At 38.2% G+C, this 27,641-nt stretch overlaps 1 protein-coding gene across 5 annotated transcripts; it reads right to left on the minus strand.

Moving 5' to 3' along the window:
* On the minus strand, positions 1–26,037 carry rbms1a (RNA binding motif, single stranded interacting protein 1a). 5 transcript variants are annotated; one of them, XM_039657554.2, is made up of 14 exons: positions 25,723–26,037; positions 21,067–21,248; positions 16,132–16,190; positions 14,309–14,400; positions 10,309–10,466; positions 10,103–10,182; positions 9,877–9,983; positions 9,564–9,610; positions 8,815–8,893; positions 8,658–8,708; positions 8,306–8,416; positions 8,112–8,192; positions 5,748–5,829; positions 1–2,203 (listed from the first exon to the last, which is right to left on the minus strand). In XM_039657554.2, the coding sequence occupies exons 1-13, from the start codon at positions 25,774–25,776 to the stop codon at positions 5,752–5,754; spliced, it is 1,179 nt and encodes a 392-aa protein (XP_039513488.1). In that variant the 5' UTR covers positions 25,777–26,037; the 3' UTR covers positions 1–2,203; positions 5,748–5,751. The 5 variants fall into 5 exon arrangements, with proteins under 5 accessions (XP_039513488.1, XP_088981514.1, XP_088981513.1 ...); XM_089125388.1 differs by having other exon boundaries at positions 8,306–8,422; XM_089125387.1 differs by having other exon boundaries at positions 5,748–5,826; positions 8,306–8,422; positions 9,868–9,983.
* Positions 26,038–27,641: the final 1,604 nt, after the last annotated feature.

The raw sequence follows: 27,641 nt of genomic DNA on the forward strand, positions 1-27,641 counted from the left end.
CAAGTTTGAGCTCTTTTAATTAAAAAAAAAATCTTTTCACAACAGAAAAAAATGTAGAAATAAAAACAAACAAAAAAGCTTGGACGTGCAAGTGGCAGGTGTTCATTCAAACAAATTTAAAGATTAATATTTTCAACAACAGTCCTGTATTTATACACTGGATGAATGATTGCTGAAACGTCTACTTTGACTGAAATAAAGACACTCTATCTGTCCAATGAAATTATGATGTGCTGCTTTTTGACACACATTAGTCACCATGATCATTTTTAACTTTGGTTCTTCAGATTAGGCCTCTAAACATGGAGAGGCTACAGCAAAGTGAAAAAATTCCAGAGAAGGTAGTTTACATGGATTTTTGAAAGAAAAAAAAATGAAAGAAACAAACGCAGGAACAATTATACAAGCCTCTCTTTTTACTGCACCTATCAGGAATAAAATGGACAAACAAAAAAAGAAGAACATAAAAAAATCTCCACACAATTAAGCTCAAAACATCTCAATGAAATGTAAAAAAAAAAAAAAAAAAAACACCAACAGAAAAACATACAGATACAAAACATAGATGTTTCTTTAAAGAGGAGGACAAATAGACGCATTAAAGATGAAGTTCTGCATGACACCAGCTCCTGAGCTGGCGCTTTTACATCTGATTGGACAGGATAGACCTGCAGCCCGACCAATCAGACAACAGATAAAACTCTGAGGTAGATCAAAGGCCAAGCTGACCTGGACATCTAAATACACAATCACACACAGACACACAGAAATCTGCTTAACTAACTGTAAGACAGACAGATGAAAGCCTTGTTTACAACCATGTTATGAACCCGCGATCAAGTCTTCCCTCCATCCAACTGCTTAGAGATGTTCATGTGTCCACACCTACGAAAACTAGATTAAAGCTGAGATTGACGCAAAAGACACAAACTACCATTCAGTTTGACCAAAACCTATTGCAGTAGTCCATACTATTGTGTTCAATAGCAGGCAGAAAAGGTCTTTGGTGGAAGGTGTGATAGTTGCCTTGAAGTTGCATGTTTTTTTTTTTTATTAAATTATTTATTTATTAAATTGAACGTTTTACATTATTTATTCCGAAATGCATTATATGCAAAATCGTATGCTTACAATCTGTTAGCCTCAACTATTCGGTTAAATTTGTATATTTATTGTTTTCTACCTAAAGAAACATTGCACTTCTGCCTTTAATCTGCGCATCAAAGAAATCCTGATGTGTAAAACAAAAAAAAAATGAAGAAAAAAGATAAAATAAATAAAAAAACGGCGCTGAAAATAAAATAAACAAATCGCAATCATCCTTTGAACAGATGGGAAAATGTCAGCTTTCACAAATCCATAATATCCCTTTTATTAGCCCCGCCCACATCCCTTAGTGATCTTAACCACACCCACACATGCCCCGCCTCCCACGAAACCCCACCCACCCTCATCTCAACACCCACTTCTACATCTACCGAAAGACTTTACACATGAATTCAATGGAAAGAAAGACCCACACAATCTATGAAACAAATCATGTTTGATTCAGAGCAACATTAAAAAAGGAAACGGGAAAGCCATTGCTTTGAGAAACAGGAGCAAGAACCAATCGCCAGCAAGCATTGCATCAGTCTGTCTAAACCCCACCCACCTTATTTAAAAAGGTAAATATTTGAACTACTAAAAAGGCAAAGAGTGGAAGACCAAAAAGCAAACAGAAACCTCTTCATTTCGACTGCAACCGCATATTTTTTTTCTTTTGTCTGTTTGAGAAACAGTCCGTAAAAACATAATAAAAACCATATTTAAAAAAACATCATGCATCGAAAGGTGTCATCATCATCATCATCATCATCACTCACTGTTACTCACAGACATGGTCTGTGTTAAAAGTTCTTGGTAAAAAATAAGCATTTGTCATCTTCTCCTTCCTCTTTCTAGCAAAATAAAACTCTGCTCCCTTTTGTTGTCCATAGTTGATGTGATATTGCCTTGTCTTGATTTGTTGGAGAAATTGTTTGCACAAGAGTTTTCTGAGGTTTCTTGTTGATCTCTTTTAGTAGATGATTAAATCGTGGACAAATTTTCCGGAACCCGTGCGCGAGCGTCGCTTCCTCTCTGATGTCACTTCCTCTAAGAGAAAGCAAACGTTGTTACCGTAGCAACGGCTCGTACGGTAACCTGGCTCTGATTTCAGAACCTGAAACAAAAAAACAACACTAGTCAAATACTGAACACTATGGACAAGCCGTGTTCCGGAATTATGTTAATGTTGACTCAACATCATTTTAAGACTCGGTTTAATTGAATAGCTCCTCCAAAAAAAGACACATTTTCTTCAGCAAAACAAAAAGTCATGATTTTGTAGTACTTCCTAGAGAGTTAAAGGGGTGGTTCGGAATTTTGGACATCGGGCCTCATTTTCAAGTGAGCCTTGAGGCCAATTTATATTTCTGCGTCGAGGGTAGGCTACGCACGTAGGCTTATTTATACTTCTGCGTTCAGGTCTTGGTTGCTCTGCAGTACTGCTCCGAAACGCTAGTTGGCGGCGGGTGGTTTTAATGTTCCACTGTGTTTAGATTTCTCGCGGCTAGGTTACTACCATAGATATCTATATAAATATCGCGCTGCTGGCCGCTGGAGGTCGACGTCAGCACCTGGCGGCCATCTTGTCACAGGCAGCTCGCTCACTGGTAACATTGTTTTAATGGTGCATGTACTTTTTAAATCACCGCAACTTGCTCGATTTTCAAACGGTCTGGTTTGTTATAAATGGCAGAGATGTAGTTATGATACTGCATACTTAGGAATAATAAGTGTATAAATAAATAATAATCATCCAGAATTATAGCCACGTTAATAATGTTTGTAAGAAACCAAACCGTTTGTAAATCCGTCAAGATTTCAACGAGATAAGAGTATTTCTTACATCAGATACCACAGAGCCCGCCAGAAAGCTTGTCTGTGACAAGATGGCCGCCGGTGATGACGATAAATACTCCGCCGTGAGACATCTAGCCTTTATATAGATATCTATGGTTACTACAAGCAATGGCGACTGAAAGAGACCGGATCATGTTGGAGTTGGAGCTTATTGAGGCGGGAAAACAGTGAATTTTAGTGAAATTACTAAAACTAAAAGGCAGAAATGAGAGAAGACGTCGGAGGAGACGGTACGTGCGAAAATGCGTAGGAGGAAATGCGATGCTACCAAGCCGACCAATCACAGATCTTGCGGTTCGCGTCGTTGCGACGTGTAGTTATATTTTTGAGGAGGTGCGAAGGTAACGCGGTATGGTACGCATATGTGCGTATGCTACGCCGTACCTACTACTACTGTACCCCTACGCAGAAGTATAAATTGGCCTTTAGTGTTATATATCAGTGGAGACAGTATTAAAAAAAATTTTTTTCCCAGTTGCATAGTTCGCCGGTGCTAGGCTAGCGCGAGTCAACGGTATCTTTTAGCATGCCATTAAAAACAGTTTTATCGACTCGACAGTACACCAAAAGCAAATCAATTATAACGCCAGACTATCGATGTAAGTGTCTGTTGAGAGAATAATGTTAGAAATCAAACTATCCTTTTCATCTCAACGATTGCATTACATTTACAGGAACTAGTTTCTCAGCAGTGGCAGAATTTTACTTTGCTCCGGTTAGTAGTAACGTTACTGTGTCAAAAAGTAAACACAGAACAGAAGCACATGAAAGTCGGGATGTCTAGCTAGCTTAGTAATAATTATTGAGGTAAACAAAGGCAACATGGTGATTCGGTGTGCATTTCGCAATTGCAAGAACAAACCTAATAAAATGTTCATCGCAAAGTTTTCACAAATTTCCTTTTGAAGATCCAGAAAGGAGTCAATTTTGGATTATTTCTGCGGGCTTGGACAACGAGACACCGGCAGAGACTCTAACAAAAATTGAGGATTTGCAGTGATCATTTTAGACCAGATGACTTTAATGAGTAACTAAACACTAAACCAACTTTTTTAGTTAATGATCTGTAAGAATGGATCTTTATTAATACCAGTCATTGATTCGAGTAACTTTTTTGACATTTGTTTATAAAGTGTTCTATTTCTACAATATATGGAGTAAAAGCGTCTTAGTGCTGCCCTCTTCAGGTTGAACAGTAGCTACTGCAGTTGAATTTCCCTATTGGATGTTCCGCACTTCGTGACGTACGCAGGTTTGACCATCTTGTGTCGTCAAAACCACTGTATGGAGTCAGGAATTGGAATTTTGAGTGTTGAAAATGATCAGGATAGAGTGTTTTAGCATCTACAGGGGTTAGACAAAAAAACTGAAACACCTGGTTTTACTACACAATAACTTGTTAGAATGGTGAGGGCCTCATTTTGCATCCAAATACAGCACCAATTGACAGATAGAAGTCCTTCACAGTGACCAGAGGGATTATGAGCCGTTCCTCTTCCAGAACAGTGTCCAGGTCACTATATGATGCTGGTGGACTCGCTCCTCCAAAACACCTCAATAATATTCAGATCTGGTGACTGTCAGACCATGGGAGATGTTCAACGTCACTTTCATCTTCATCAAACCCTTCTGTCACAAGTCTTGCTGTGTGTGTTGGTGCATGATCATGCTGATACACGGTTTGAGCATCAGGTGCTCATGATCCTCCAGAAGGGTTTGGTAGTCCTCGGCAGTGTCGTGTCCATCAAATACAATCAGGATTGTCATGATATTGGAGCTCAAACCATCACTGATCCACCCGTGCTTCACTCTGAAGATTTGCCGCCAGGCATATAGATGTGAAACCTCCAGCATTGGCCAGTGTTTCAGTTTCATTGTCCAACCCCTGTATTTCGTCCCCTCTATCTCCGCTGGGGTCTGCCCACTTTTTCAGCATTTTCAAATATTGCCAGTGGGTGGAGTCAGGCTCTGATTAGGGGTTTAGTTACCCTTTAAAGAACCATTTAATCGAAACGGTCATAGGTTTATGACAAGGAATGCAGTTCCAGCCGTCTTTCCAGATGCACAAGTAATATTTTGTTAGGCTACTCTAGCTAGCTGATGAAGCTAGCCCTTTCATAACTGATAGATTGACAACGTTAGTGGAGAATACGTAACGTTCAAAGCGTTGTGTAGAGTGACAATAATATGAACTATGATGCTGGATATATGAAGTATGTGAAGCATGTGAAGTTTATGCCGTAGACTCTTTAAAATATATCCAAGAGTTTTCCTGTATTGTAAGGACATCGACTTTACATTTTCACGCTTCTAAACATGACGCTGAACAAAACAATCTGTGATTGGTTGCTTTACATGTCAGTCAGGTGTCCTCTTGAGCGGTCCTTGGCCAATGAAAGCTTTGATGGACTCCATCAGTCTGAAAGTCTAGCAATGCGAGACTAACGTTGACAGGGCTTTCAAAGACCCAAAATGCCAAAAAGTAAAATAAAATAGCACATGAGAGTTGTGTGCTGTATTCCAAGTCTTTTGAAGACACAAAATGGCTTTGTCTTAAATTTGAACTGCTGTATCTCTAAAATCTCATTCAAATGTGGAATGAAGAAGGTTTTGACGTCCATTAGACTACTGCTTTCCCAGTGAATGGGATTTCAATGTATAGGAAAGAGCACCGTCAACATTCTACAACTACAACCTATTGTGTTCACAGAAGAAAGGAGGTCATATGGGTTTGACAGAACGTGAGAGGGAGTGAACAGAACACTGACCACCACAAGAATGAAAAGATGAAAATCAAATACCATTTTATTGCTTGTTGGGTTGAAAAGAGTATGATGAAGGATCCGAAGAGGACACATCTTGTGGCTGTACACCATTTTCCTGCTGAAAAAACAAAAAAACAAAAAAAAAAACAAATACATTTCAACATTTATTTCAATATTTTGTGTGGTTCTCCAATAATAATAATAATAATCTAAGCTAAATTTACTTTAACTGTATGGGCCCTATTTTAACGATTCTAAAACACAAGTATCAAGCGCGAAGCGCAAGTAACTTTGTGGGCGGGTTTTGGGCGCTGTTGCTATTTTTACAGCGGGATAAATGACTCTTGCGCCCGACGCAATTTTAAAAGGGGTTGGTCTGAAATAGCTGCATTATTCATAGGTGTAGTTTGGGCGTAACGTGAAATAAACCAATCAGAGCGTCATCCAACATACCCTTTAAAGAGTAACTAAACACTAAACCAACTTTTTTTAGTTAATGATCTGTAAGAATGGATCTTTATTAATACCAGTCATTGATTCGAGTAACTTTTTTGACATTTGTTTATAAAGTGTTTTATTTCTACAATATATGGTGTAAAAACGTCTTAGTGCTGCCCTCTTCAGGTTGAACAGTAGCTACTGCAGTTGAATTTTCCTATTGGATGTTCCCCACTTCGTGACGTACAGAGGTTTCAGCTCACCACGCGAGCTACGCCCTCGGCAGTATAAAAACCATCTTGTGTCGTCAAAACCACTGTAGCGAGTCAGGAGTTGGAATTGTGAAACGACCAGGATAGAGTGTTTTATCATCTATTTCGTCCCCTCTATCTCCGCTGGGGTCAGCCCACTTTTTCAGCATTTTCAAATATTGCCAGTGGGTGGAGTCAGGCTCTGACCAGGGGTTTAGTTACCCTTTAAGAGCAGGTGCGCATGTTGCATGGCGGATTGTTATTATTATGGCGAATTTACCAGGAGCGTTCACAGCCAAGGAGACCGACGTTCTTGTCAGGGCAGTGAAAGACAGAGAACTGACGTTGTATGGGGATGAGAGTTCAAACTAATTTGTCAGATATCCTTATATACATATGTGTCTTGCCAGTATTGGGCAAACAGGTCTGATCCATCATTACTACAATTAGCCTGAAAAATGTGGGTAAATGTGTAAGCTAGATTTAGGCCAACATTTTTTACATCTTCATGGACACCACAATGATTTCCCTCATGTGTTCATATTTTTCCTTGTTTAATGTATGATTTGCAAAAATAAAAACTGCTGCATCTGTGTTGATGAGAGAATCAAAGTGTATGCGCGTTGTGCACCCGCTACATTATGTCCAAGCATGCGCGCTTAAAATAGCATTATGAATGATGCGTAACGCCCCACTGACTTTAGACTAGTTTTTTTCTGGTCAGTGACGCAATTGTTTTCTGGAACTGCAAAATAGGGAATGTTTGCGCCAAAACACGCCTCCTTTTTGCGCTGACCTTCCCAGGGAGCGAAAGTTCATTCCCTAGTTTACCGACGTGCGTCTGTGGAGGGAAAATCCCGATTTGCGCGGGTGCAAAATAGGAATTATACATGCGTTAATGTACGAAGTCATTTGCGCCGGGTGCAAGATAGGGTCCAAAGAGTCATTTCCAGAGAATATTTCTTAAAGTCCATCTTTCTTAATCTTTACTTTTTGTAATATAATATATTGTAGTATAATATAATCATTCAGTTGATCAAAAGTGATTGTAAATATATTTATAATGTAATGTAATGATGCTGAAAATGTAGCTTTGCATCACAATAATTAATTTATATATATATATATATATATATATATATATATATATATATATATGAAGAGTTCAGATGCAAAAGCCTCTAAGTGCCATTTGAAATTTTGTTCTTTAATGATGATTTTTATCAAACTTGTATATTTAAGTTCAGTAATTTCACTTAAATGGCAATGATAATTACCTATTAATTGTTATTTAAGTGAAATTAATGAAATAAAATATACAAGTTTGATAAAAATCATCATTAAAGAAGAAAATTTCAAATGGCATTTAGAGGCTTTTGCATCTGAACTCTTCATATATATATATATATATATATATATATATATATAATAAAAACTAAGACTTTCAAAAACACAACAAATCTTACCAGCCTCAACATTTTGAATAGTATTGTAAATATAAGTTTTTTACAAGGTTTATGCTTATAATTTGGACGCAAAAATAAACCCTGTCAAGTAGAAGAAAAAAATGTAATTTCATTCTCTGAAAACAAGATCAACTAAATTTGTACAGGCATCTTGACAATACAGAAAACAATACAGAAAACTATAGCAGTCTGGTATAAATGCTGATTATAATAACTGTCATTGATAACCAGAGTGTAGGACTGACCTCAGGAGGGATGGCAGCGGGCTGAATGTGGGCGTACTGAGGGATGTAAGCTCCTGGCATTGCTGTGTTGGCAGGAATAAACTGCAGGAGAAAAGAATTATGTGGCTTTATTAAAAACACAGGTGTTAATATTACTTATTAATTAGCATATACGCCTGTGCCATATTAGTGCAATCTGTGTGATAGGATCATACGGTCGCAGTGCCGCCCAGAGAGAGATGGCCCATCTGCTGGGTGAGGGGAGCCAACATAGCGGACGGCTGCAGTGACATGGGATGCTCCATAGAGGGCGACAGAACGGCTCCCTGAGTCAAAAAAACACAATACAACAATTATATTTAACCATTGCTGATAAAGAGAGAGACATCCAGCACTTAATAACAGAGAAATTCTGCCCACAATAAGGCAAAAACAGGAAATATTGTATAAACACACACACACACGTCTTTCTGACTTATGTGTAAGCAGCATTGGTTGTGAGTCATCTCCTGTTGAATAAATGGAGAGATATAAAGAGATGAAAGAAAACAAGTGAGCATAACTTACTGGGTGTTGCATGATGTAAGGCTGATGTTGCATCCATGAAGGATTCTGTACCTGAAGACACAAACGCAGATGTTAGCAAGAAAGCAGGTGCTAGTCAGAAACACTCACATAGACACAAGGTGACTGTGAAGTTGAGGGAGGTGAAGAAGAGCAGTGCCTGGTATGTAGAGATGTATGGAGACACTCCTGGCTGAGCCATTAACCGGTTCCCCATAGCATAAGGAGCAGCATAGTACCTATAAAAACACAGGATACAATATTTATGAGGGACATTTACACATCATTTAACTATTTAATGGCAATTGCACAACGTACATCTGAGGAAAAACAGTGTATTAAAGGCTTAGTTCACCCAAAAATGAAAACTATCCAGTAATTTATTCACACTCAAGCCATCCTAGGTGTATATGACTTTCTTTCTTGTATATGAAACTCAATCAGAGTTATATTAAAACATTTCCTGAATAGTAATTGAGATTTTGAAGCCCCAAAAAAACACATCATAAAAGTAACCCATACGGCTCGAGGGGGTTAATAAAGGCCTTCTGAAGCGAAGAGATGCTTTTTTATAAGAAAAATAATCCATAACTTTAACTTTATAAACGAACTAATTCGTTTACTGGTTTTAATTTAGATAAATCGTGGCCATGACTGAACTAAGACTAGGGAACGAAGCCACAGTAGCCACAGTTTAACTAAAATGAAGGAACAAATTAAATACAATTTGGCCATGTTATAAATGTATCACAGTTTAAATAAAAATGAGTACAACATGGAAATGATTAAACTAAAACAAGGGAATTAACTACAAATTCTTTTTTCCGCATGTCATTTGCTGGGCTCTGTAGAATAACGTATAAAATAAATGTGAAAAATAAATTGAAGACACGTTTAAGCTGTTCTTACCCATTTTGAAGGGTGGTATTGGGGTCATAGGTCAAGGTCATTCCACTCTAAAGAAAGTAAAATAAAAATTGGTTTTGACCACAGCTGGTTTCATACACATAAAGCCAGTTTCACTATACAATTGACAGTTAATATATGTCATTATATTTAATTAGCCTATAGTACAATAGTTGGAAACCAAACGAATGATGACGTCTGAAGTCATGTAAGAATGGCTCATTATGCTTCAAGGCACAAATACACACCCATTCACCTGCCGTCACCGTCAGCACAGCACACAAACGCAATAGTGAACAGGACTTACTAGTCTCACCTCAGCGTCCCGTGTCCAGGTTCGTCCGTTAGGGACATATTTAGCCTGACTTTGTCTCTTCTTCTGACCGCCGTCAGCAAACTTACACAACAAAGGCTCTGATGCACCTAAAACACACACATACACACATGCTTAGCTTAACAGTACTAAAGAAAAAGACTATATAGCTTACAGTGTGTAGCCTACATATAGACTACACCACAAGAATATTGTGCTGAATACTCACCCAGCATCCCAGAGGAGGACTTAATGAACTTCCCGTTGAAGTGAGAGATCACGGCATCGCACTTCTCTGTAGACTCCATCCTTGAAATACAGCGGAATAAAGACAGAAAATTTCACAAAACATTCACAAACATGAACGGTGTAAATCTTGCCCCATTTCACATTTGAACACACACATACACACACAAAATCAGTAGCCTCACTAACCTGGCAAAGCCCACTCCCCGGCTAACTCCATTAGGGTCGCGGAGAATTCGGGTGGACACGACCTGTCCAAAGGGTTTGAGGAGGTTCTCTAGCTCCTGCTCATCCATAGACACGGGCAAGTTGGACAGGTACAGGTTAGTCGGGTCCTGCTCCTGTTGCTGTATATAGAAAACAAGATATTACACGTAATCAACCATTCTTCATGTGTCTATTCAGCCGACATTATAGCCACTATGAGGACCAAAGACCTTTATGTACTTCATGTAATGGTCAAAGCAATGTTGTCATAAGATTTTTCTGTTAGCTAAACCGACTGCTAGGCGATTAGCCAGTTAGCTTAGCCCCCTGGTAACTGATTATCTTGCTAGCTTAGCATACTACCCCCCGGTTTTACAGACAACAGACAAAAATGCATGTTTGATCTGTTTTAACTGAATTGAACTGCCATTGTTTTGTCTCAACAAACACACAGCACACCAGTAATGTTTTTTTAAAGCACATGTATAAAAGCTACTTATTTAGCTTAAATGCTAACCGTTGCATATTGTTAGACGATTTGCCTGCTGGCTTAGCATGGTTAAAATCACTGTGAAATGTAAATGTATTTACAAAATGTTGCAGTCCTTATTATAAGTGATTTATTCCATACACATCATTATTGTTATTTTTATTAATATGCACTCATAATCTTTAATCAAAACAAGCGTTAACCTCCCTTTCCCCTAGACACGACATCTGTTCTCTACATGATGTATGTCTCACAACATAATATCCTCCACAACTGATTGCAAACATGCATTCAGATCTGCTTCCATTTAGTTAGAAATGCCCAACTACGATCCAATCAATTCCCGAAGGACGAAATCAAATCCTGCCCTACATTTTTCTCATTCCTAAAGCTGTTTCACTCTAATCACAATAGAGATGAAAAGACTTTTGCAACTTCCGTTTCATGCTGAGTTTAATGGATGGCCTGCATGCTTGATATCCTGCTAACTGATTAGCCTGCTAGCTTAGCTATCTGTGCCTGATTAATTTGGTGCCTTAAAAATTAAAAATTATAGAAACATCACTTTGTGGTGTATATATTCTTAACCATGACATTACATTAATGCATACAGAAACTATAAATCATCAAATGAAACATTTGTCATTCTATTTTTTTTTTCCAGTTACAAGCTAGCATAGAAAACTGATCAGCCTGCTAGCTTAGCTGTTTGTGTTTGATTAATTTGGTGCCTTAAATAAAAAAAAAAAAAGTACTTAAATTACTTCACATATCACATATTACCAAAAGTAATGGTCAAATGAAACATTTTTAATCAGTTCTTTAATGTTAGTTACGTTTTTAATGCCTGCTAGCTTTAAATACTGCTGACTAATTATTGGTTTAGCATACTGTGAGATGACTAGCCTGTTAGCTTCGTTTATCTTCGGGGTCTTTTTAACCCGCAAATGACTTCTACTCAAATTTACTCAAAGATATTCTCTTTGTCCAAATGGTATGAAACTTTCTACAGCTCAAAACACTTTCTAGATCTACCAAAAAAAAAAGAAAAGAAAAGAAAATTGGAATGATATCTGTTTTTATGTTAGTGTGAAAAAATAGTGACACTAGTTGTCTTCGGGGTCCCTGGAGACCCTGCATAGAAATATACAAAATCCATCATCAACAATCAGAAACAACGCAGATCACATAGACAGAAATAAAGTGCCACACTTCCAACAATACAAAAAAACATCCACAATGCGCACAGACACACACACTCTCACACAGGAATACATTTGTAAGGCTATACTATGCATACTGCCTGCAGTGCACTGACGCATAAACACCTGCAGTGCACTATAAACGAGACTGTATGAGATGAGACCACCAATTATTGTTCCAAGTAATTCGATTTTCTTTCCCCATTCACTGTTTAACTAATTTTTTTTTTTACTGCTCTATTTTATCATGCTGTTCAGTTCATTGCATTTTGATGTTCATATCATGTATTTTTTTTACTCAATATATAATATAACTGATCATTTCTGTTCTGTTACGGTTAGTAACTGAAATGTTGATTAAAATGGTAGAATTATATTAAAAACAGATGATTGAGATAAATGCTAAAATCTAAAGACTCCAACATTTCTCTTTGTAACATCTTGCTCATTAATTCTAATCATAATGTAACATTATTGAAAAACTTTTGGCAGCACAAAAAATGCTAAACTTTTTATTATATACTCGTTTTGTGATTTTATAGTATTTAGATATGAATCCAACTGGAAAAGCTTGTGAAAAGATATATTTTGATTTGTCAAATAGCAAATAGCATATCGTAGAGCTCTATAGCCATCTAGTGGTTTTATTTTTTGTTTGTATTTTTGAATCTAAAAATACCAAAAATCTTACATTAAACCATGTAAAATTATATGTTATCTCCATGAATGAAAGTTATAAATCTGAGTCTTTTATAAAGTGAATTTTACATAAAATGCTGTTGTTGTTGTCGGTTTTTTTTTGTAAAAAGCCTATTTAAATAAATTTATAGAAATTTAAACAATATCATAAATCCTCTAAAAACTGTACAAATGTTGATTAAAAACATTAATAAACAAAGTAAAATAAAAAAAAGAAAGAAAAACCTTTAATTCTGTTACAAAATTATTGTCTAGGGTCCCTGGAGACCCCAAAGATAACTAGTGTAGACACAAATGAAGATAATCAGAGGGTTAACCATCAATGTCTGATTAATCTGTGGCCTTAAGAAATTAAAAATGATAGAAAATCACATTGCATTTAGACATAATCATAAAATGTAAATGTATTTAAATTACACCAAATGAAACTATAAATAGTCAAATTAAACATTTGTCATTTTATATATTTTAAAAACCTCTTAAAAGCTAACCTAGCGTATTGTTAGGGTATTAGCCTGATAGACTAGAATTGCGTGGACTGATTAGCTATGGATAATTTGGTGGCTTAAACATTTTACAATGATAGAAAAACACTTGTTTTTGTCTTAATCCTACATCATGTTAATGTACAAAGTATTTAAATTGTCACATAGCATATATTACTGAAACAATGAATGGTCAAATTAACTTCCCTTTGGCATACAATCTAACCTTTGCATATTGAGGCAGTTAGCATGCTAGCATTAAATGATAAGCCTTTTAGCGACTACTACCACTCAAGGATAAGCAGAAACGCTATTATGATTACATAAAACATACTATTGATAATTTAGTCGTTCATTCTACAGTTCAAATAATAAAGAAGCAGGTCGTCTGAATAAGCTCGAAACCAGCATATATACATCAGTGCAGATATCATGATGCATAGCAATTCTATTCTTCTTCAGTAACAATAAGCTACACACCATCTGTTCATTCATTTTTCGATTTGTATAGAATCATGTGTCCAGTGACTCAAGGGTGAGACCTTCAGGCGGTTTATACTCTCCGTCTATTTATGCTGTGATGTGGTGCATAAGTACTTTGTGAAGCCGCAATACAATTCTGTACTCGCCTCTCAGCTAACAAGGACACACGATACACAACAAGCTGGATTTCAATCTGACATTTGATTGGCTGAAGGCAGAATCTCAGCTCGCTATTCCAGATGCCTCAGCAGAAACGAGGGTGGGCCAGCATAAGACGTCAACATTCCTTAACATGTATGCGTCAAACGTGTTTACACGGTACACACAGGCATTACGGGCAAGTGGAAGAGTAATATGCTGACAGTGGGGAGGAAGAGGAAAAAGAGGGCAGATTAAAAATTGAAGATGCAGGCAGAACCTGGGAGAAGGTCACCGCAGGACTTTTACACACACACTTCTCTCTGTGGCACAAAGATACACAGGAAATGTGTGTGGAAGAGAGGAAACGAGGGAGAAACACATATGAATAGACACCAGAGGTTACATTTTAATGTTTTAGATTGACATTTCCTGAATCGTCCTCACTTAGGAAGAGGAAGTAATGTCAAAAATGGATGACTCACCTTGGCCATTTGAGCCTGAACTCCACTGGTCTTTAGTGCTGTGACGGCTTTTTGTGCGGACACTGGACTGTCAAAATCCACAAACCCATATCCTATGAAGAGAACACAATACATTAACACATACTAACTAATTTACAGCAAAAAGATAGACCAATCTTTAATTAACAACTCTGATTAATTTAGCCTAAATTCACAATGTGTACATGTTTTTTTCAATGATCAGTTAGTGATGGTATCGGATGATAAAACCAAAGTATAAACAAACACAATGGCACAAAATTATTACCATATTGATGTACTATGGTATTTACACTACCGTTCAAAACGTATGGGGTCAGTAAGAGTTTTTATTTTTGACAAAATTTGCATTAAAGTGATCGACATGTTACAAAATATTTACATTTTAAATAAATGCTGTTCTTTAAAACTGTCTTCATCAAAAAATCCTGTATAAAGAAACTGTACACTACCGTTTTCAACATTCTTGAGCAACAAATCAGCATATTAGAATGATTTCTGAAGGATCATGTGACACTGATTGGAGTAATGATGCTCAAAATTCAGCTTTGCCATCACAGGAATAAATTATATTTTAAATATATTAAAACAGTAAATAATTATTTTAAACTGTAATAATATTTCACAATATTACTGTTTTAACTGCATCTTTGGTCAAATAAATGTAGCCTTCGTGAGCATAAAAGACTTATTATTATTATTTTTTGTTTAAACTCACCAACCCATAACTTTTAAACGGTAGTGTATATGGTACTATTTCAAAAAAATACCATGGTAATTCAAATGAATAAAAAAAAAAAACATGGTGTAACCACTAGGGATGGGCAACGATTAATCGCGATTAATCGCATCCAAAATAAAAGTTTGTGTTTACATAATATATGTGTAGTGTGTATAATTATTTTAGATATATAAATACCCACACATGCATGTATATATTTCAGAAAAATGTGTTATTAATATATCAAATATATATATTTATATTTAATATTAATTGTGAATAAATATATATAAAATATATACATGCACATATTTCTTAAATATATACATGCATGTTGTGGGTATTTATATGTACAAATTAATTATACACACTACACATATATTATGTAAACACAAACTTTTATTTTGGATGCGATTAATCGCGACTAATCGTTGCCCATCCCTAATAACCACGGTAACACACGCAGGGTTACAAAAAGTACCATATATTTGAACTATTCTATACTATATATTATATGTATTACTGTGCCACGTAATATATTATATTGAATGATATGAAAGTAGGCTTGGGTATCGTTTGAATTTGAACGATTCTGATTCCGATTCCTTGTTTCGATTCCGGTTCCTAACGATTCTCGATTCCGATTCTTTTAAGAGGCAGGGGCAAAAAAGTTTAGCTAACCTTGCTAACCAACGGCCTTTCTGAAGGAAATACTCCTTTCTGAAGGAAATACTCCTTCTGTAAAAATACTCCTTTTGTCACAAATTTTGCATTTTGCCGAGATTTCGTTATTTTTAGAAAAGCGAAGCCACACTTTGGATCGCCGACGTAAGATCGCCTGGTTATGCCAACACTTCCGGTAGACGCTTCTTCGTTGGTGTTGTTCAGCAGTTTCTTCTTCCGCTCGGCGGACTGTGAATATCGAAACTAGGAATCGAAATTTTAACTTTTGAACGATTCCGGGAAAAACGAAAAGTTAGTCTCGGTTCCAATCGATACTCGATTCTCGATACCCAACCCTATATGAGAGTGTTCATTTTGGACCCTGGCAACACAGAAGTAAGAATAAAATTACATGACAAACCTTTGCATTTGTTTGTAGTCTTGTCAAGAATGGCTTTGGTGGACACGATTTTACCATATCTATTCCAGGCAGACAAAAACAGAGAAAGACAATGAGAGAAGTTGTTAAACACAGGCACAGCTCAAAGAGTCAGTCAATGTGTCAAATGACACAACAGCACAGGAATTCACGACCCGAAGGACATGAAACACAAGATCTACCATAATCCATGAGCTGGGAAAAAATAACACCACCCGAAAGAGCTTTTAAAGTCAGCTTGAAACACATATAATTCAGAAACAAAGAGTTACTTGTGACAGAATCATCCACGGACACTTGATGCTGACAGCCCAGGTGCTTTGGACAGACGAGGATTGAGCTGCTTTAATGGAGTGTCCATGAGAAACCTGTTATTAGAGCGCACAAATCACCACGGTTCAAAGGAAACGCTTGTCTCAGCGCACGCATGTGTGTGTGAGGAAAGGAACTCGCCAGTAATGGTGCAGTGCAAGGGCTATAAACACTGGAGTAAGTCAATGCATACTAGCGCACTGCTTTCTGCATGCGGTTCTTTTAGCATAAATTCATATGGTTTCACACATCTTTACACGTTATTTTTTTTTAAATAGCATGCGAGACAGAACAGATTATGTTAGAAACATTTTAAACGGTAGTATGCTACAAAGCTGCCACATGACCACATCGTGTTGTATACTTCATTCTCCAAGTGGCGTCCAGCATTTTTTATTTGTTAATACATTTTTTACAATGTTTTTTTTTTAAGACTAATTAAATGTTAAAGACTTAAGTAAATATAGTTTATCTGGCTTATTTGTCGCACTGGAAATAGAATGAGGCATTGCATTGTGGGATACTGTACCTAGTGCAGTTTACCTTTGTCAAATGTGGTAGGTTATAAAAGCATTCAATGAATACGAGTCATTCAATTCCTATTGCAGAAATAGTACACTAATATGCTATTTTGGATTCTGATACTTTTCATTCGGAATGATGGTTGAGAGAAAGGACGGTGAGACAGAGGGAACGTGATTTTGACAAAATATGAGAATCAAACCCAAAACGCCCACACAAGCACCAAAGCACAATGTCAGATCAATTTAATGTGTCCTTGCTGAATCAAAGTATTCATTTCTTCCATTCGTACAGACCCCAAACATTTGAACAGTAGTGTACACCAACCGCTACACCAAAATAAATTCACATTTCTGCTGGCTTAGATTTATTGATGTCTCTCTCTCGAAGGCTGTGCAGGAAAGAGCTGTGACAGGAGTGCTGACAGAGTAAGGGCTGTTTTTCATTCACCTTCACCGAGGGCTCCATTTCCAAACTGAAATTTAAATACGCTCATATATTTATAAACCACCTTCCCGTGCCATTAAAACTTTGGCTTAGGCAAATAAATATGTATTCAGTGTGACGTTCAGCAGAGCTGCAAAGCAAACACTAAACAGCATTTTTGGGGCGCGTCCTGGGCCGTGTCAAAAGGGAGGGAAAAGCGGAGCCAATCACATTTCACACACAGATCACAAGACTCCACGCGCCAGAGGAGCGCGCGACCTTGGCCTTGACCCGTGCGCTCCAGCGGGGACGCCCCATTTCCTGCCCCCACCGGCAGAATTCCGTCAGAAGCTCCCAGAGCGACGCTGTTTTTCAGCCTGATGCAGATCAAGGCAAATCAATCCGCGGCTTTGCCATGAACGGTCACTCTCTGTGATTAAAACGGCTCTGGAAAGCGAGGTTACGGTGTCACTGCGATTCCCCAAAGCTGACTGATTCCTCATAGTTTTAACCAAAATGTACAGTTGTGATCATAAGCGTGAATCCGGCTGTACTGAGTATAGTTATAATGCACATATGATCCGAGCTTCACTTTTAACTAGAATACTAGCCAAGAGGATTATGGGCCCCCCCATCTGACTCTTTCGAATCAATTTGAAGGATTACCATGGTGATGACTGGTCTCCCGGGGGCAGCGAGGGGTAAATTAACCCACACTGGGAATGTTTCAATGGAATACATGCGGGATCAGAAAGCCTCTGCACAAACAAGCACTCTCGCCGATATAAACACGCATGAAATTCGATGTGAAGATGGGTGTCCATAATAAAATGACCAAATATTCCATTGTGTTCAGCAAAATGAAATTAGTAACAGCAGTAACAGCAATATTTTAAGGAACTTGTGACTTTTCCTGCTCCAGTAACTGCTGAATCATGGCTGCTGGTCTAAATACTGCAGGCAGAATGGCTGTTATGAACCAGAGGATCACAAACAGACACTCATTGGTGTGTGTGTGTTGAGTTTTAGAGAGTGATGGGGGGTGGTGATGGCACAGTGGATAAGACACATGCCTTTGGTGTGAGATAGCCGGGTTTGAATCCACTGTGAGACACCAATGCGTCCCTGAGCAAAACACTTAACCCCTAGTTGCTCCAGTGGCGTGCGACCTCTGACTTGTATAGCAATTGTAAGTCGCTTTGGATAAAAGTGTCAGCTAAATGAATAAATGTAAATGATGCGTGAAGCGTATTCTACGCTGGGTAGAACAACTAGAAAAGAAAGCCCTGATATATAAATAGCCGACCCGACACTTGACGTTAAAAGTATATCATTTCATGGTTTCTAGTTTAAAAACAGAAAATTAACAAACAGAATCTAATTATTTTAAAACTACAATGCTAAAACGAAATGAATACGGAATATTTGAAATACTACAAAAAGTCAACATGAAATGAGAAGAACCCTATCTATAAAGTTAGCTACGAGGTTGTTGATTGATTGTATATGCTTTTGTTGAAGCCATTGCCCTGCGTTTTTAAAATGATTTTTTATTAATAATCATGTTTTCCTGGTGACAATTTCCCAAAGAAACCTCTGTAGTTCCCACCCACTTTAACCAAGACCTTTTTTTACAAACACCTTTGGGAAAAATGTGCAGGAACAATACTAGAAGGCCGCTGAAAAAGTGAATAAGAACTTTTGCACTTTATTTACTTTTTACTTTTCCCTCCAAAATTCTTTATTCTTTATTATTGATCCCTGGTTGATAAAGCCATGTCCCAAGCTATGATTCTTATTGTCGAACATCCCATTTCACTTAGAAATACATCACCTTCAAGAATGTAAAACAGTTGCGAATGTCATTTTAGGTTGACTTTTGAAATAACGAGCAAAGAAAGACATCCCGGCTAAAATTTAGCTAAAATCCTAAAATGCAGAAATCAGGCACTGGATTGGGGGATCCAATATCCAGCACAGTGTAATTGAGAAAATCAATTTTTCTACACAAAAGTTTTGTTGTTGAATATCCTATTAAACTTGGGAACACATTAGACTTCTCCAAGTAAAACTGGTTGCAAACACCATAGATATCCATAATAAAGGCTAGATGTCTTACGATGGAGTCTCTATCGTCATCACCGTCGGCCATCTTGTCACAGGCATGGATTTACAAACGGTTTGGTTTCTTATTAATCTAACGTTATTAACGTGGCTATAATTCTGGATGTTTATTTATTTATACACTTAATAGTCATAAGTATGCAGTGTCATAACCACATATCTGACGTTTATAACAAACCAAACCATTTGAAAATCGGTAGAAAGTTATGGTTAAGCAAGTTATGGTTATTTAAAAAGTACATGCACCGTTAAAACAGTGTTACGAGTGAGCGAGCTGCCTGTGACAAGATGGCCGCCAGGTGCGGACGTCGACCTACATTGGCCAGCCGCGTGGACGAGACATCTAGCCTTTATTATGGATATCTATGGTGAACATCATTTCATGTTGACTTGATGAGAACCATGTGACTACGGTGGCCAAGAAGTTCACAACCCAATGAAAAAGCAAACATATGTTCACAACGGAGTCAAGCCACAACGCAACGTAAATGCTCCCGACCACTAAGGGGCAGTGTCATTTAGATATTTAGATTTTTTCTCTGGACACGACAAGAGATTCTCTACGATATGTGTAATTGGTTTACACAAATTAATATCACATCACTTATTAAATTAACAAAACACATCACATCACATCACTGATCACATCACTGGTTAAATTAACAAAATATTTTTACTGAATGTTTTGATATCCTGATAATCTTAATGTATCGATTCATGAAATTAGCAGAAGATTGTGAGTGAAAATCATCCAGACCGCCAGAGAAAACCATAGACCCAAAAAATATAGACGTAGTGTCTGTGACATCACACATAGGTTTCTGAAGAGCATTTTTGAAGCCCAAAATTTCGGAGCAGGCAGTCGCCATCTTGGCAGCGCATCACTCCCGGATAACCGAAAATGGGCAGAGAGGAGGGATTAGCTGTGGTGACGTGATGGTTAACAGACAGGCAGAAAAACAGCATTTTAACATGGGGGTCTATGGGATTGACTTTCTTTTGGAGAATGTCTCTAGCGGCCAGTCGATGAATTGCAGTTTAAGTCACTTTTGTGTTGGATTCGAGAAAAATACCGCAAGGTTGCTGCTTGGCGAAAATGTGGTGCTAGCTTTTGTTGTGTTGAGGCGATTCGGTTGTGTTTTGAACTTATGTTAGCTTTTTTAAATTTTGTTGTGTTGTGTCTTGATTCCATTGTGTTGTGAACTTATGTTTGCTTTTTAGAGCGTGTGACAGGCTATGATATCACTGACTTGAGTGAGGTGGTTTTAACTGGTTATTAGAAGTATAGTCTTGAAAAAGCTGATTGTGGAGGATGTTTGCAGGGTAAACAGGGGCTCATGAGGGTTTATCCCATAACTTGACCCAATTCTGACAATCTCACACATTCAAGCTGTTAACAGACAACAGGCCCTGCTGTGCTGTGCAGAATCTCACACCAAGAGGAAAACAGACCAAAAACTGCATTTATTTGGTTGAACATACATCCAGGACAGTTACTGGTGATTTTGTCATGACATAACAGCAAATACTCACGGCTGGCAGAGTTTGACAAGGTCATGATCGGTGGTTCCTGGCGGTAACCCGCGGATGTAGAGGTTTGTTTTGCTGAGTTGCTCCCAGCCGGTCGTGCTGCTGCTGCTACTGCTGTTGTTGGTGCTGCTATTGGTGCTCGGGCTGGGCGGGGCCATCGGGAGGGTGGGCGGAGCAACAGGAGGCTGTCATAGGGGAACAAAGATTTCATTGATTTGACAAATGGAAATGCGTGGAAGATGACATCACATAACTGTAACCTTTGGGGTAGAAACAAAAATAGCGCCTTCCAAATCAAACATGGACAAACTTCTCTTTCTGCTACAGCACCAAACATTATAGAGTTTCTTAAAAGGAACGAAAAATAACCACAATAATATCATCATAGAAAGAAAATGGGCCCACCTCAAACACTTTCATCAGACTCAATTCGTCATTAGCTCTAGCTGTAGTGAACTGGTGTTATTATTACACTGTCAGCCATCGCCAGTGAGTCTGCCCACATCCACAGCTCCCTACAGTCTAATTCCCATTAAAGCGAAGCACAAACAGGCCTAGAGGCACAGTCGGCCCTTCAACTCTCATATCAGTCCAATCTACGCATTCCTCCAGAGCTGAATGTGTTGGGATTACTTCACTGGATGAAAGCCCATGCAACTTTGGAGAAATTCCTAATGCGGCATCAATTTCTTTCAACGCTTGCCACAATGTGCAATGATTAAAGGGAAAGTTCATCCAAAAATTAAAATTCTGGCATCTTTACGCACCCTTATGTTGTTCCAAAACCCATATGGCTTTCTTTCTTCAGTAGAACACAAAAGGAGATATTTTCAAGAATGTGCTGGGTTCACTTTTTATTAAATTTTCAATTAAACTTTCGAGCTTCAAACAAGATGTTTGTTAAAGTCCCTATTAGTAAAGTTTTTTTGCCTTTTAGTTCGAAAATGTTAGCCTTATAAGCTAGTGTGCCAAAAATTCGCAAAATTTTCAGTCCAATCAAATGCTCTCTAAAATCTAAAGCGTCCCGCCCCCTACACTACAAATAGAGGCTGAAGCTGCGTCTAAAACTCACTTGTTCACACATTTCTTCTATATGGTGAATGTCGATTCAGACAGCGCTTTCCGTTGAGTGAAGTCTGGTTTCACGTTAGTGTCATGCAAACCGCCGCAGCATCCACACGATGGCACGGAGCAGATCATATGCGCGAGTTGTTGCAGACCATAAAAAGTATCGGACCCATTTGAATTCTCCACAGAATGCTATATTGTAAAGCGATATTGAGGAGATTAGGAGGAAACCGGGGCTTTGCAGGGCTCAACAGCTCTGGCCGAGCTGTGAAATAAACAAAACTCTATTGGCTATTTTAAAAAAGAGGAGGTATAATCGATATGTCCCACCCTGTCTTTCTGTTTCAGTGGAACGAACATCAACACACAAAATAATGCTGGGCATTTAAAGGCACTTCAGTGGGCTAACTAAACACTAAACCAACTTTTTTTAGTTAATGATCTGTAAGAATAGATCTTTATTAATACCAGTCATTGATTCGAGTAACTTTTTTTACATTTGTTTATAAAGTGTTCTATTTCTACAATATATGGTGTAAAAACGTCTTAGTGCTGCCCTCTTCAGGTTGAACGGTGGCTACTGCAGTTGAATTTTCCTATTGGATGTTCCACACTTCGTGACGTACGCAGGTTTCAGCTCCCCACGTGAGCTACGCCCTTGGCCTTGGCAGTATAAAAACCATCTTGTTTCGTCAAAACCACTGTAGGGAGTCAGGAATTGGAATTGTGAGTGTTGAAAACGATCAGGATAGAGTGTTTTAGCATCTATTTCATCCCCTCTATCTCCGCTGGGGTCAGCTCACTTTTTCAGCATTTTCAAATATTGCCAGTGGGTGGAGTCAGGCTCTGACTAGGGGTTTAGTTACCCTTTAAAGTAGGGGTGCACAATATATATATATCGGCCACCATATCTGTATCGGCCGATATTTGCTCATTTTTAAGTTATCGTTATCGGCCCAATAATAAAATTTGACTGATATATTAAAGCTGATAAATAATGAATTATTTCCTTCAACACATGAAACCTGAGACACTTAAGATGCGCACTGTTCAACATGATTAATCTTAATTGTTTGAAATATGATTGGAATCAAAAAGGAAAATATAGTTAAGTGCAAAATGTGCTGTCATATCGGCTACATGAAATTATAATGCGAACATTATAATTGTGTTAGGGGACGGATTTTAATTGTGAGACTTTAGTTTTTGCAATCAGGTGTTCAAAAATTATATAAAAATTGGATTTAGATTTATCGGCCGATATATCGGTTATCGGCCTTCAAATATAAAGAATTATTGGTTATCGTATCGGCCAAAATGTTCATATCGGTGCATCCCTACTTTAAAGTGGACCATACGACCTGCAATCTGCTATTCCTTTACATTTTGAAAGATTTTTTTAACTATTTCTTTTTTGTTATATAGTTATCGGCCTTGTTGAGAACGGGTCTTAAGCCATGTCATGATGGAATTTTCATTTTAGGTCGAATCCTAGAAACTGATCAGAGAATTTAGATATAAGCGATATCTGAGATGAGATATCTGAAAATGACGCTTTTATTCACCTTTCAGTGTATTCTGGGGATTGAGTTTGATTCGAGAGTCTCGTTACCAAACCGCAGTAACACTCACCACAGACTGAGGCATGTTCACTCAAACCGAGAGTTGCGATTTCTCCACAAATCTGCTTTAGCTAAGAGGAAGGAATGTTTTCCAGAGAAAGATCACATGATACAGGGGCGCTCTGGGATACAGGATGTGTGGGCCTCTCTCCCACCCCGAGCAGTGGCCACCACAGCCCACATCACTGACTCACTTCCTGTTTCTTAGTCATTCATTAAAACGGCTCCATTTCTCTCAGCCGTCACAAAATGGCTGCCTGTTAAACATCAGCGGATGACTGTTCACAGAACCAAACCACCACAAAAGTGACGACAGAACCTCAAAACGTCACACGCGGTTAAAAAAGACAGTGGCTCTTACAACATGCAAACTATATATATATACATGCATGCAAAACTAAGTCAGTATGTGTGCAGACACCTGACTGTAACTATATTAGGTTAGTGGGAGTTCTCCATTTTTGACACACTGACCCATTTCCACATGAGTGACTCGCACACTTGTGCGCTGAGGTGAAACTGGATGTGGCCCCATAAGCTTGTTAGAGCCTGTTAATTACTGAGGCAAGAGATCAAGCCACTTTTCCCTCCACAACAGCATGAAAATCACATGCCGAGATGGATGGATGATTTAGACTTACAGGAACATATTAGAAAATAACTGAGCAACTCATAGAGCTCATCCACAAAATGTAATGAGAAAGTTGAACAGGACAGACAGATGGAGATCCTGTCCTAATTTCTCTTTTAGAATGAATGAAGGATTTTCGTACACTTTCTTCGATGAAAATCTATTGATTTCAAATGCTGTATAAAAAGTACTCAAGGCAACATGTCCAGTTTTATCAATAGGGAAAATAACAAAGTCATGGGAAGGTTAACGGAGACATAGAAAAAGCAATGGGAGAGGGATGGGGGGGGGGGGGGGGTCACATTCAATATCCAAGCCATCTCTCATACGTCGGCGTGTCCCTTGGGTCCTGAGCTATGCGCTGTAGTCATCCTCGACCATATGGTTCCTATAAACTGTGAAATCCTGAAGCCCATTAACTTCTGCTGCCTCTATCTTGGCCATCACTCTCAGCTCCACCACATGAACGCCTATGCAAATGCATAAATGTGTGATTTCATGCAGGGTGTGTGTGTGTGACATCCATAAATTCTCACATTTACAGATTTGGGATGTAGACAAGCAATGTTTAAATAGAATTCCACAGGCCACACCCACTGTTGGCCCAGCAAATTGCTGGAAAACTTGTGAATATTAATTAGGCGGAGATTCTTCATAACACACCCAAGAATCTACTGACACAAGTTGCCATGGGAGACTTTCAGGCTTCTATCATCCTCATCTCCCTTCACTCATTAACACCAAGCATGCTAATGTTCATTTTAAAAAGACAGTAACATTATTATAACACAATTTCTTTAACAAACGAAATTGTGAAGAACATCTACAGAAATGACACTTCATTGTGGTCTCATTTCTATTTCTAGCCTCAGTGTGACATCCCAAAGCTGAAAAAAAAAAGACTCTTTCAGTTCTGTCAACAGACTTTATAAATATTAAACACTGTGCAACTGTAGGTCAAATGAAGTGGTGTTGTGTAATACACCAAATTAACATAAATGTGTATGATTAACATGAAAAAAATGCTTTAAAGGCAATGTCCGCATCTCAAAACACAGAGACTTAGCATTTTTCTTACAATTAAAATGTGCGAGCATAAATGTTATCCATCATAATCTCGTTCCGAGTCAGAAAAGATCAAAAAACGCCGCACGAGCCCTAAAATGCTGTCTAGGCAGGCAGCTCACTAGATGTTGAGACACAGCCACTGTGCGTGAGCGAGCGCGCACCAGCAAGAGTTAAATACATTCTGTCCCAGGTAAAGGATCTACTGACCCACTGCGAGTCCATCCTGTACTCTCTATCATCATTACAACTGCAATGCCATACTTTACCTACCTGCTTTCGATATGACGAAGTTCTCAGTGGATTGGCCGTATTTGCGAAGATCATCCTGTATTCCCCTCTGTTATGTGACCCAACGATGAATTAAAAAGCCTACTCTCAAAATCAGTTGATATTAGGTTACAGTAGAGAACTGTAAATTTTCCACATCGCACACTTTAATGTTGGCTTCGGAGTGAAGTGATAATCCGTGCTTGAGCAGATAAATATTTCTGCTTGATAAAAAGCTCGCTCTTGATCGATGGTTTATTCCCACCTAGGCTCGTCCGACCAGTTTCGGTAAATCGCCTGGTTCATTGATCTCGGTTCTGTTGCCCGCAGCGTAGACCCACCTACTGAGGAACGATCCATTCTACAGTCAGGCGGCAGGGTGACGGCGTATCTAATTAATCATATAGGACGTGTATTTACTACGTATAAAGCTAAATGAAATACAAACGGGAAATATTTAGACGTAAAATTCAATTTTTTTTTTAAATGATAAACGAAAAATAGACACAAACCATGTCATATTTTGTCAGCGTCAAATGTCTCCTCCTACACGAGTTTTGGTTCAACCCCGCACGCATGCAACACATTCCACTACCTCGCCATCAGATCCCATCTACAATACACACAGCGGACCGTCCCACTGTGGCCTGGGTGGTGGTCCCTACATAGATACACCTCAATTAACACTTCTCTTCATATTTGAATGCTCTGAACGAATTCAAATGTGATTTTTTTTTTTGCTTATTTAAAAAGTTGTATGAATAACATTTTTAAAGTCACCATGAAATCATTTTTTTAATACATATATTTACAAATTATTATTATTATTATTGCAGTGACATCTCTTCTCTTTTCTGATGAAGTTTTGGCACCCGGGCGAGACAACCAGTCACTATGAGATGGATAAAATAAAAAAATAAAAATCTTGGTCGAGAAGCATGTTTTACATACGTCGTCAAAATAACAAATATTTAACATTTCATGCCGACTTTAATAAAGAAGTTTAAAAATGAGTTTTATTTAGTTTACTCGCATCAAGCAGGTCGACATGGGCGCTGCCATTTTGACATTTAGGCCCTGTTGACACCTGTACGTCTTGCGATCACAAGTAGACGATGGCGACATACCCGGTGTTTTAATCCTTCTCTTTAATCCTGATTTCTTTGAGTGGAGGGTCTTTGGGTTGGTAAATATGTTTTTGCAGATATAATGGAAAAAATTAGCTTGCTCAATTTACAACAGAGAAAAACAAAATGGTGAGCATCAGTTTTCATTTCTGCTCTAACACACCCAAAGAGTGTGTTAGAAATCAGGAATGGTGAGAGAGCTTGGTACGCTTCCATCTTCATTTTCATAAATCCCACTAGCGCGCTTCTGATTATGTTTACGTGTTAGGTCATAAGCGGATAGTAGACAGTCTTTTGTGGCTGTTAGAACCACATTCAACCACATGAGCGTTTATACACTTCGAAAACAATCTGGTCGAATGTGTTTTTCGAATACCGAAATGGTCAAAAGTGGACAAGCTCAAAACGGTTTGTTAACACCTGAATTTAGCATCGTCCACTTGTGATCCGATCGACCAAAACACGTCTTAACGTGAAAACAGGGTCTTAGTGATCAAATGTATCCAGATAGAAGTTCATATAAAGTCCAAAACTACTATTAAGATGAATGAGGCCATGCAGCCACATGCCATCAAAACCTAATGAGGGCATCAACTAACTTCCTAACTTAGTTAGAAACAGACAAATGTCCTGTGTGGTATTTAATGGCAGGGAGGTGTGAATAGTTCCCTCTTGCAACAATAATAACAAGGCTGAAATGAAATGACACCTCCTAGAGGGTTGCCCAGGGCACGTCTTATCTACTTTTTGTCATGTTAATGTTGGTCTGTAATCACATTTCACAGCTTATTTACT

The sequence above is a fragment of the Pimephales promelas genome, chromosome 21 (genome assembly GCF_988280905.1).
Source record: "Pimephales promelas chromosome 21, fPimPro1.hap1.1, whole genome shotgun sequence".
Classification (NCBI taxonomy): Eukaryota; Metazoa; Chordata; class Actinopteri; order Cypriniformes; family Leuciscidae; genus Pimephales; species Pimephales promelas.

Coding starts and splice junctions, on each gene's coding strand:
- rbms1a (XM_089125386.1), bottom strand. CDS start 25,776: ATGATCTTCGCAAATACGGCCAATCCACTGAGAACTTCGTCATATCGA. Junction 9,611..9,867: donor GGGACGCTGAGGTGAGACTA/GTAAGTCCTGTT, acceptor TACTTTCTTTAG/AGTGGAATGACCTTGACCTA. Junction 8,709..8,814: donor CATACATCTCTACATACCAG/GCACTGCTCTTC, acceptor TTGTGTCTTCAG/GTACAGAATCCTTCATGGAT.